We start from the raw sequence: 12,233 nt of genomic DNA, 5'->3' as shown, positions 1-12,233 counted from the left end.
ATCAAAATGTAGTGGTCGCTGTTCAAGTTTTTAAGATTGACAGAGTAGTCTCTTCGTATATTCCTTTGGACATGTAGATGTAATCAATTATTGCAGTTGAGTTGCCGTTTGTCCAGGTTTCCATCATGCGGCCACTTTCTCTGTCATGGCAATCCGATCTGAGCATTTGTCTATTAGCTGTTTCCTTGTTCCATTTTTTGGCGCGAGCTTCTAATGTGGGTTCTGCTGTTTCCTCTCCATCGCTGTTGCACAGATGGATGTTTAAGTCTCCGCAAATAATGATTTCTATGTCACCATATTTCACTTTAGCTTGATCCATTGCTGAGAACACAGTATCTGTAAAGATTTCTTCTGTTATGGCAGTAGGATTCCAGTATACATTGATTATGCACCATATTAAAGCTTTCCTAAGGCAGTTATTTGGATCAGTCTTCGTATGTGTTATGTTGATTTTGATTATGGTTGTTTGTACCCATGGAAGGACATTTTCCGACTCTATTATTTCGATCTGTTTTGCATTTGTTATGATGGTCAAGAGACCTGCTGAGGGGCGGCCTTTTTTTCTTAGGATTGCTTGGTTCATTAGTACCACATATCCGTTGCATATCGGTGGATCTGCTAGTCACGATTCCTGTATACATACTATGTCGCATTTGAACTGATAATTTCCTGTGTCTCTAAATAAATGTTTGTGTCCACGCGTGTTCCATGAGCACAGTGAGAGCGTTGACATCCTCTTTCTTTGATTGTTATCTTCGTTGGTTAGGGCTTTCTTGATCAGTCAAACTTGATTCGTCGAGTTGTCTCCATATTCCATGTTTAGTGTTAGAATCTTGCCACTTGCGCTGATATTCTTCATCTTTTCTTCCCTTTTCAGTCGCCCTCCTTGTTTGATGCGTCTCGTTTGTTCTGCTCTGTATTTCATTTCTATTATTTGTCTCGTCGTACTTTTGGTATGTCATCTCTTGTTTATCGGGAGTGCATCTTTGTTCTCTTTCATCTTCATTTTTTTGGCCAGGGAATTCAAGATCGAATCCTAGTTGTTTGAAGGTTGTCTTGTTTTCGATCGTTATCATAAGATCTTTTTTGTTGGTGAATTCGATCCGTGGTTGCATTATCCATGAATTCAATAGTGTGGATATCTTTTGTGGATATTTCTTTCATATTCGGTATTACATGCATCAGCCTCACTATATTTGTGCGGTTCAGTATTAAATTGTCATTTTGCTTTGTTATTCTTTGTAGTTTTATCTTGTGCTCTGGGAGGATCAATCAAATGGATTGATTAGCTAGAACTCGTGCAGCCACTGTTCTATGGTACACTGCCACCAGCTAGAACAACTGTATGCTTCAGTGTAATGACCCAAGGAGACTAAGGGGCACCTTGGTGACTGCCCTTTACCTTTTGAGTTTGTAAAGGTCCCCCAAAGGGCCATATATGTGTAGGAGCTGCAACACCAGCGAGATATTGATCGGTTTCATTGTGGAAAAAAAGTCTGGCCACTATTGCACACAAGCAGAAGGCTCGGGTCTCTCAAAAACTATGTAAAGGGGACTCATTCTCTTTTTCTTTCTCTATCCCTCTTGCTCTCGTTCTTAGTACCTTATTTCTACTACTTTCTCGTTCTTCATTTTCTCTTTTGGTTTCCTTCATTCTTGTTCAAACTACTTCTACATTTTCTCCTTTCATTCCTTTCTTTCCTGTTTTCATGTTTGTCTTTCCTTCTCGTAGCACTAACCTTATTTCGCTTTCTCCTTCCCTTTCTCGCATATACCTGCTGGCAGCCCGTTTTCGCCTTCTCACTCTGTCTTTCCCGTTAGTCGTATTTTACTTTTTGTTGTCCTTGCCTGTCCATTCTGCCTTTTTATTTTTACAAGTCTCTCTCTGGAGCTAGGGAGGGGTCATTGGTACACCTTACCCTAGGCCAACAGGGCCCCCTCATTTTAGGGGATTTAGACCGATACTCTATTGATATTTTTGCTTGGTGAAGGAGACTGAATTGAAAAAGGTTAGCGTATTGAAACACACCGACCAGATAAGGCATCAGCCAGTGTGCTGCTAACGGTGCTTTTTCGTTATGTGAAATAATAATTGGTCCTTCTCTATCTTTCATTGGTGCTGGATCTAATTCCCACCTGCCTATGCAGCACCCCTTCCCTTCCTAGGTAAGATCATTTGCGCAAGCGCACAGTTGCAGCAGCACATCGACGACAACCATCTCCTCCAAACCTACCAACCCGGGTTCAGACCCAGATTCAGCACAGAGACAGCACCGATACCGGTGTTCGACAACGCCCTCAACATCCTTGACGACGGTCACACCTGCCTCCTGGTCACCAACCTTCTCCTACGCTGGTTCAAGTCCTACCTTGCCAAACGCAAAGCTGTTTGTTCAGATGGACTCCTCTAGATAGCCAATGCTTCCCATCCTCACCCCAGTGATCTTCTATCTATACATGGAGCTGCTGGGAGCCCTCCTAGCCACACACAGCATCCATAACCAATACATCCGTCGACGCACAGCTGTACCTCAAGACCGACTCCTTCAGGGACATCCATAGGCTCAAAACCTGCCTCTCGCTGATCCAGTCTTGGGTGTCTAGTATATACTTGAAGCTTAACCCTTCTAAGGCTGAATTCCTCATCCTCACCAACAACACTGAACAACCATACTTACAGACCTGCCTATTACCCATGAACTCTGAGGGCTTCACACCTGAGCTCACCTCCTTAGGAAAGTCCCTCGGGGTCCACACCGACAGACACCTCGCCTTCAAAACACACATAGCTAAGACATATCAGACAGCTTGGTATCAGTTCTCCCTCCTGCGGAAGGTCAAGCTCTTCCTCCCTCTGGACAGCTTTAGATCCACCGTTCGAGCACTGGTCCTATCCCACAGGAATGAGGGCAGTGCACTCCTCGAAGGTCTCCTGTCGTCCTCCCTTGTTCCCCGGAGAAGTGTCCCACATGTGGGCGCACACCTCATCAAAGGTCTACGCAGATATGAATGCATCACCCCGGCCTTCATCGACTGGCTCCCACTGCACACACCAATCACCTTCAAGTCTTGCTGCATCATCTATAAGGCAGTCGCCCTCAAGTTACCCAGCTTTCTCGCAGAGAAACTCAGCATCTCTGGCAGGCAGCGCACCACCAGAAGCCAGCACATGTGCAGACTTGAAATCTGCTGCTGCAAAAAGGAAAGGACCAGAAAACAAGCCTTCTCTGCCCACGCCCCAAGACCATGGAACCACCTCCCCGTCTGCATCAGACTCGCCCCCACACTCCTACAATTCAGAAATGAACTCGAGTCCCACCTCTTCAAGGAATCTGTCCTCCTCAACACCTAGGCCATCACGTCATCCCTGCTGCTCATTTGTATCCTACACCCTGCTGTATATCTGTTCTGATGTTACCTCTGTAAAGCGCTGCGTTATGTATCTGTATTGTTGTATACCTCTGTAAAAGGCTCTGTTGCTTCTCGAAGCTAGGTCCACGCTCCAAAACCATAATAATAATATGGTATGTTGCAGTCCCGTGCTTCTCCCAGCCCTACAACGTGTTCCGGTCACTTATCCTTTTTCTGGGGGGGGGGGCATCTTTTTACCACTCGGATCCCAGTAGGACAGTCGGCTCTCTTTTATCTCAGTTGCGGCCTGTTAAGCAATCTATTTCCCCATTCTAATACCAGACTGCTCCCCATTCATAGATCAGTTGGCCCTCCATGTCCGCAACCACATAGTAGGAGGCAATACCTGTTCCTCCACTGTCAGGCCTGACTAGAAAACCCTCTTGCTCCTCCTCTTTTGGCTAAGACTGTCTACCTCTGACCCATCACGCCAATCGTAAACGAGCAAACTCTCTCTTCTCACCTGCACTTAATACAGACATTGGGCCCCTCCCCACACCCAATTCTAACGTAGATTGTTTGTTTTATGGGGATGTCCAAGACTAGGGGGCTTCTTTGTTCTTCGACCCAATTAGGCAGTCTTCCCTGATTATGCATAGTCTTTTCTGGGGTACCCCTCCTTACTTCGTTGTTTGTGCTCCTCGAAGGATGTGAAGGGAGGAGTGAACTTGCTGCGCCTGCATATTGTGAAATGGCGCAGGGTGCAATGTCTGTGTAAAGTACCCATTCTCAGGATTTGGGAGGGCTGGCTACCCATCCTCCCTCCCCAATACTCATATTGCTCTCTCTTCTCTCCAAAGATTTCACCCTCTGGCCCTTCTGGGTGGACACTCACGTGAACCCTCCGTTCAGGAAGAAGAGGTGAGCCTTTCGATCGGGAAGACGTTAATTAAAGGGTGTGGTGGAGCAGGATGCGGGCTCTGTTGGGGGCATTAATGGGCTAGAGGTTGGATGTGATCTGAGAGGAAAGGGGTGATGTCTACAAAAGCCTATGATGGGGCAGGGAGGTTTATGAGGAAAGTGTGTGATGGGGCATGAACAGGGTAAAGTGGAGATTTGTTGTGGGGTAAGTAGGAAATCTATGATTCACCGGATCAGGGTAAAGGGGAGATCTATAATGGGTACGTGGGAATGGGTAAACTAAATTTTGTGATGGGTAAGGATCAAAGTCTGTTGGAAAAATGAATGGGTTAAGGGCGCAAGATGGGGCAGGAATGCATTAGGTAGGAAGGGCTCCTATAGGAGATCCCTCCCACTTCGCCCCTATGGTTAGTGATAGGCAAATTAGTAAGGCTTGTGATGAGACAGAAATCGCATACGTAAGGTTTCTGTGATGGGGCAAGAAAGTAAAGGGACCTGTAATTGAGTGGTAAGCCAGAGGCTTGTTGCTTGACAGGCATGCATGCAGTAAAGATGAGTGTTATGAGCTAGGGGAATGGTATGGGTAAGGTTTGTGATGGAATAATGGGTGTTAAGGTGAAGGTGGGGGCATGTGCAAGAAATCAGGGTGGTAGGACAGTAGGGTCCAGATTATTTAATTAAACATTTCCCATGTGTGTGCAAAAACATATTCTGCTTGTCGTAGGGAATGGAGCCAGAGGATTTTGCCCCAATCTAAATGATCTAAAAATGTTTCCACTAGGGCGGACATTAAGTAGTCTTTCTTTTCTGTTTAAAATGAAATATAATTATTCATTTTCGCTCTAGGGGAAACGTTTTCATTTAATACAGATTGAGACAAAGCCTGTTTGCACAATTCCATATAATTTAAGCAGCAAAACTGGTGTTGGGGGAATTCGGTTAATTTATTGTCTTGCTACAAATGTTCTCATCTGTCCCTAGGTTTTACTTTCCACCGTGTAGCATATGTTCTATTAAGACATGCTTTTTTCCACCTGCACTGCTGGTCAATAGGAGCATCTCAGAGGATAAAAAGGGACATAAAGAGGGGTGGGGGGGATTGGGAAGCTTAGACCGCATACCATTATCAATAGAATGGCTATTAACCTCCGGGTGTACTATCTGTATGCCACAGGTTGGCTCAACAACACAGCAACTCCCAAAGACAGGTCAAGGGGTTTTATTTTGATTTGTAGCAGAGGTGCTCTAAGGGCCCTCACTCCATCTAATGGAGTCACACCCTAGACCAGGCGTCCCTCAATCACAGGCTGGTCGTTAGAGATTGGTAACCCTCTTATCTAAAAGCTGCCTAACTCAAGGTGATGGTCTAAAGGCAAACACCTTATCTTTCTAAGCTCCCTCAGAACAACCTAGGATTCCTACCCTAAAAATCCCCAATGTGATCCGGTTTGGTGCCTTTCAGACACTCTCGCCATACTCAATCTTGTCCACCCTTTGATTTTACTTTCTACTAGTCTCATCCCTCCAAACCACTTCTACCTTCCCTCTCCTCACTAATACTACTCTACTACTACTCCTCTCACCTCTTCTCACTCACAATGCTATTACTCCACGCCCTCCATTACTGCCCATGTCACTCTCTCATTCACCTTCTCATTCTGTCGGTACTCTTTTCATACACACGCTCACTGAATTCCAAGCACCACTTTCTCACCAGCCAATACCTCCTCTTGCACATTGCCTGAATAATTTGCCTCGATGCTTCTCTGCACTGCCTTCCTTCGCCCCGTCTCTCAGTCTGCCTCGGCCTCCTCTGACCTCAACTGAACAACCCACAACTTTGGGCTGCTTAGAGTATGTCTTTATCCCCCACCACACACTCCACACACACCCCACCTCCCCTCACTCTATTGACTATCCTCTAATTCTGGCTGTCAGTATCACCTCCCCGCACCTCTACCCTACTTCCCCACCGCAGGAGATGGTACAATCGAGCAGACATTTGCGGGTCTAAGCCCCGCACCTTTCTTGTGTGTGGTTCCATAGGTTTCAGGTTGAAATACGGAATTTAAAATAACAAGGCCGAAAATGGTGAGTTTCTTTTAATTGAATTTTCAAAATGCCTTTTCTTTTTCTATCACTTTTTTATTTTAAATGCCGGGAGGGGGGGGGATTATTTGGATTTTCTGTCTGTCCTGGGAAGCCACTGCTCAGCTCTGTAACATAACGAGGGAGCTTAATGTCTTTGTGGAGAGGTTTGGAGCTTTTCTCGTACGCACTTTGATCCACATAGGTCTGCTGGGTTATCGCTTAGTTGTGTTGCTGGTTTGGGTGTGCTGTCATCGGGCAACTCTTCCGAGTTGCTCTCAGGCTGCTGTCATTCTTCTACAGGCAGGCACGCTGAAACCCGTGGTTTCCTGCAGAAAGCAGAAAGAAACTGTCGCGCTTCTGCATCGAGGGAGACGGGTATGGGGTGTTCTGCAGTGGTACTCTGTACACGCAGACTGGCCCAATAAGAAGGGACATGTACTGGGGCCCTCCCAACTGCCACCTTCTGATTCTGGGATAGGACTGGCTCTGGCTTCCACCCTGGTAGGTCCCCCAACACAGGATGAGAGAGATCCCCATCCCCTCTTGACAGGGTTAGGCTACTGACTCTGTTACAGCATGCATGGCATTTTTAAAGTGGAAGTAACCGAGCTCTGCACAAAGAGGACGAACCCAGGATCTTAAAAGTAGTGTGCAGGGATGAAAAAGTAGTTAGGATGGGTAGGGGGAGCAATAGAGAGGGTGGTTAGGACTTCAGAGGAGAAGACATGGGGTTGCGTGGAGCAATTGGTTTATATGTTCTTTTAAGAGTAGGGTCTTCAGGTCCTTCAGAACTGTAGGATGAAGAGGACCAGTCATATCTGCGTTCGTAACTTGCTCCAGAGATACAGTGCATCACCAGAACTTTCCTGTTTTCTTTTTCTCTTGAAGTTCTTTGTAGCCTGGGGATGACGATGATGTGGCTTCTGGTGGCACGCTGACCACTGGAGAAGTAAAGTTGTCTGTGCAAATTAGAGATGTATTATGGTTGTGACCTCTTAGGGGAGGCAAGAAGTCTTGAACATGATGGTTGCTGGAAGTGTAGCAGTTCAGCTCCTTGAGGATGTGGTTGAATTTCCTTTGCCCTGTGATGAGGTGTGCTGCAGCGTTCTGGATGTCTTTCAGAGGGGTGGTATTTTGGACTTGTTCTCGCCATCCAGCTATGAGATTGCAAGGGCTTGGACAGCTGTTCTGAAACTTAGGGCAGGGATACAAGGCTTGCTTAGGAGTGCAAGCTGGTACCATACTGCTTGTGTCTTCTGGGGGATTTGTATTTTGAAAGAGCAGTCACATATTCATGATAGTAAAGCCAAGAGATTTTGTACTGGGTGGGGCTTGGTGAAATCTTCCTGTCAGTCAACCAATTCGTGACATGGGTATGCTTGGTAGGGTTTTCTAGGAGAATTAATTCAGCCTTTGTTGGGATGACCCTAAGGAAGGTGCTTGGCGCCCACGCCTGGATAAGGGACAAACAGTGCTTGAATCAGTAGATGTCATTGATGCAATCGATCGTTAGAAAAATCTGTGAGTTATCTGTGTATTGGAGCATCTTATTGACCGTGTTAGCAAGATGCTCCCCTAGAAGTTCCATGTGGAGGTTTAAGCTAACCTTGGAGAGGATGGAGCCTTGTGGAACTCTGCAGGTTACTGGACAGTGCTTGGATCCTTTGGGGTCCATCTGGACTAGTTGGTCTCAGAGAGGTTTGAGTACCTTCCCTACCAAGCTCTTCGCTCCCCCACCTCTAACTTCCTCAGGGTCAGTCGTTTTTCAAAGAAACAAGCTGGGGGCCGATCTCTGTCTTCGGCTGGGGCCTCCCTCTGCAACAGCCTCCCTGCCACTTTGAAACTTGAGGCGAACCATCTCTGGTTCCGGAAGCACCTCAAGACCTTCCTCTTTGCTTCTGCCTTCGCTCCTACCCTGCTGATCTGCTTTGTCTCGACATCGTGCACCTGGTTACCCTCTGACTTTCGGGCCCAGGTACCTGCTCACCCTGCCATCCACCCGCACTGCCTCCTGGCAATCCCTTGCACCGGGGCCTGTATCTCTAACCCTACAGCCTCCCTCCAACCCTTTTTCTTCTGCACCAGATACCCCAGCGGTTGGAACGCTTTATAAATAAAACAAACTTATCAGTCACACACTGTCTGTTGCCTTAAACCTAGCACTTGTCGCTTGCTGGCTGCACTGCCATTGTTGCTTTTTATTATTTTCTTTACTTATTTATTAATAACTTGTATCCTTTGCTCAGCACTTTCCACTTCTTGCCCCCTCTCATGCTCTTTCCCCTTTTCCTCTCCCATGCACTTGCGCGTTCCCAATGTCACTGGGCCTAGTAAGATCGTTGTTTTGTTCTCCCTTGTTCACCTTCCTTGCCTAGTCGCGCTCTGAAACACCTGTGTACTAGCGCGATATAAAGAAAATATCAATATCAATTGAGGCAAACCACTATAGGACTGTTCTGCGAAGCCCATGCGCTTGGTGAGGATGTTGCAGAGGGCATGGTCTTCTGTATTGCATTTGGCAAAGAGGTTGAGGAACACCTGTGAACTCTGGTCCCATGTGTCCAAGATGTGTAGAGCATCATTGATAACTTGAATGGTGGCGTTCTATGTGGTGCATTGTGCTCAGAAACCGGTTTGGTAGTTATGTAGGAGGTAGTGCTGAGTGATACTTTGTGCAACTGGATGGCAACTTTCTTGTGAAACATTTTGAGGGGGGGGGAGATGCATAATGGGGTGATAGTTGGCTATGTATTCCGGGTGGAGTCTGGGTTTCTTCAGCAGAGGGAGGAGATTTGCCCCATTTTCAGTCTCTTATGGGAAGGTGCCTTGTGTGAGGGATGCATTGAGGATGTTGAGGTGGTGGGAGTGCTTCACATTTAACCTTCTCAGTAGTGGAGGGGAGATTGTCGTCTTATTAGTTGGCGGGTTTGAGGGCAGTGTGTGTGTTGATCATGTCTTCCGGGATAATTGTCCAGAATTGTCCATCTTAATATGTTGTGGTTGTTATAGGTGGAGATGTATGTGGTGTGTTTTGAGCTGTCAATGTGTTGCTTTATCCTGTCTGTTAAAAGGCTGTTGATTGTGTTGCATTTGTCATTAGATTGTGCATTGCAGAGTCTTGAAGCGGGTTGATGCACTGCTGCATGGCTTGGAAGATTGCTCCAATCTTGTTGGATGCTTCCATGATGGTGTTTGTGTAGTAGTTTCCCTTGGCTGTGTTGGGGAGTTTCCTGTGTGCTGATCAACGGGTCGCAGTGTGAGGAGCTCTTCTAGTTGGGACTTTCCTTTCTATGGATGGCACGCTTGCTGTCGATGAGTTTCTGTCTGTATCAAGGTGTGGAGGGCTCATTTTTGTTGAGTTAAAGTTTCAGTGGTGGTGGATGGGTGTTGGTGAGCTCAGGATGTGGTTGAGTATGCTGGGCTGGATGTTGATATTCTCCAAGGGGTTGAGGATAGAAGCCAAGGTGATGAGGTTTCCTTCCAGGGCTTCCATGGAGAAGTTCTTGAAAGAACAGTGGGGTGTCGTCTGTGTCGGTTTGGGCTGGCCCTGATTTAGGGGAGGGCAGTAAGGTGGAGCAGGATGGGTATTGATGTGTGGTCTGTCCAATTCAAATATAGGTGGGGAAAAAATACAAGGGCTGGAGAGGTGGCAAATGCCAGGTCGAGTGGGTTGCCATTGTTGTGGGTTGGTTCTATGATGAGTTGCTTAATGTCCATAGTGTTGAGCAGTTTGAGGGGGTCCCTCTGTTTTGCTTGATGGCTTGGGAACATATTAGTTGCGTTGTTGACGATGCTGTTGTGATGAGATCTGTGATTTAGTTGAGAAAGGACTTTTTGGTTTGGGGTGTTCGGTAGCTGTCTGAGTGGGAAGTGGCAAGTGAGGCGTTCCACAGATGCAGGCATACTCCTGGAGGTTGTATGTCCATGTGCTCTTGTGGATAATAGCGAACCCTCCGCTAGTCGTCTCTTTGCGGTTCTTGGGTTGGATGCTGTGACCCATGGGGATAGAGGCATCCAGGGTGTGGAGGTGGAGGTGATCCATGTCTCTGTAATAAAGCGTGCGTCTAGGTTGTGAGTGGTGATGAGGACAGCAATGTCTGCTGCATGTAGTACTGCGCAATCATAGTGATGAGCATGAGGTTACGTTTGTGTTTTGGAGGTTGAGTCTGGGTGTTGAGAGGGATGTGGATGAAGTTCTGTGGGCAGAAAGGGTGTGGGAGTGGGGTGCGGACTGGGCTGTTTGCGTGCGTGGTTGGGGATGGGAAGGGATGAGTGGGGTGTTGTGTACATGCTGCTGGTTTACCTTGGATACGTGTCGCAGGGTTTCAGGACCTTTCCAGGTCCGCACAGGACCAAGAAGTAATTGCCCTTTTCTTCAACTGCCGAACAAGAGTTGTCCTTTTCATCATGTGCCCTTCACTTTAGATGCCAGGCGAGAGAAGCCCTCTGATCGAAGAGTTTTGAAGGGAAAGAAAGGGGCAGAACTACAAAAAACACCAAAACGGACACCAAAGGATTGTCCGTGATAACCGGATGGGTGGGGCATAGGTCATGTGACCTAGATCCACTTGCACCAACTGAACAGTGTGTTCTCTGGCAAATTCAAAGTTAATCGAGCATCACCTGTTCCAGGCCTGCCCTCTTACCTCACATCTGTCCAGCAGACTTCAGCCTCCGTCTCCTCACCACCAAAGATTTCCTCATGAATCAATTCCTCGTCTATCCCAGATCCTGCTTCCTTTCTCCGTTCCTGCTCATAAAATCTCACCTGAGCATTAAGGCAAAAATATCAGCTGGCCGCTATTCGCCTCCTCATCCCCCGCATCCCTCAATCCCGGTAAGCTGAGGCTTTTGGACATAGTGTGGACTACAAGCCTGTCGCTATAACATGCCTGTTCCATCTCTGCTGTCAGGGCACAGTCTCAGAACAGTAGCAGAAGCAATCTGAACAGTTGAAGAACCTGCCTTCTGGTGAGCACCTTAAATTATTATTAGGATGCAATAAGAACTAATCAAAACGTATGCATACTTGTATAACATATTTTGTTTAATTGAGCACTGTGACAACAAAAATAGATAATTTCGCCGAGGACAAACATTTGAATGCAGTACCGTTTGAATGCAGTTCCTGTGCCCCAGTGTTCTTCATGGATGTGTACCCAAGTAACAATAGTACGGATTATAGATCCTATTACCAGTCAATTTAACCATGATGCTTAAGTGATGTCGCCCATGCAGAAAGATGCCTTTTTTTTTCTTTTTCATAACAACATTTTATTGGGTTTACATCAGTGAGCATTACATTAAGTGCAAGCACAACATATCAACGATCGTAAATCATGGTCGAGTGTCAGTGTCTCTTAGTAGGAGCGGTGAGTGATCACATCCGTGGACCGGACTGCCCTTGGCTGCTGCGGGGGTCCTTGGCGAGCTGGATTGCTGTGGCCCACGACTGGGGGTCAGTGAGGTAGGTTGATTTGGAGCCATCTGGTTAATGGGGGTTTTCTGGTGAGAGCCGGATATCTGGCGGCGTAGTCCATGAATGGGTCCCAAATGTTCAAGGCCCTATTCAGAGAGCCAGATTGGATCGCTGTGATTTTTTCGGCGACCGCTATGTCCCAGCATTTCGCCCACCAGAGTGCCACCGAGGGCCCTTCTTTGTCTTTCCAAACCCTGGCCATTGCGATTTTCGCAGCTAGAAGTAGGTGAGAGCATAGCCGGGGGATATGGCCCGAGAGTGGTAGAGCGCCCTCGCCGGTGTCGCCCAGAACGATGATTCCGGGGTCCCAAGGGATGGATAGGCCAGAGATGTCTTTGATATGTTTGATTACCTCTCTCCAGTATCGTTCGGCTTTCGGGCAGGTCCATAC

The 12,233-nt window shown here is 47.1% G+C and overlaps 1 protein-coding gene across 1 annotated transcript in view; it reads left to right on the top strand.

The window, feature by feature from the left end:
* MDP1 (magnesium dependent phosphatase 1) overlaps positions 1-12,233 on the top strand; it is a 79,828-nt gene that overhangs the window by 28,975 nt on the left and 38,620 nt on the right. Inside the window, exon 2 of the mRNA XM_069633980.1 lies at positions 4,212-4,272. Within this exon, the coding sequence (XP_069490081.1) occupies positions 4,212-4,272 (61 nt within the window). The remainder of the gene's footprint in view (positions 1-4,211; positions 4,273-12,233) is intronic.

The sequence above is a fragment of the Ambystoma mexicanum genome, chromosome 13 (assembly GCF_040938575.1).
Source record: "Ambystoma mexicanum isolate Mex_15411 chromosome 13, UKY_AmexF1_1, whole genome shotgun sequence".
NCBI lineage: Eukaryota > Metazoa > Chordata > Amphibia > Caudata > Ambystomatidae > Ambystoma > Ambystoma mexicanum.
The sequence above is the reverse complement of the archived record's forward strand: the minus strand, read 5'-3'. Positions and strand labels throughout refer to the sequence as shown.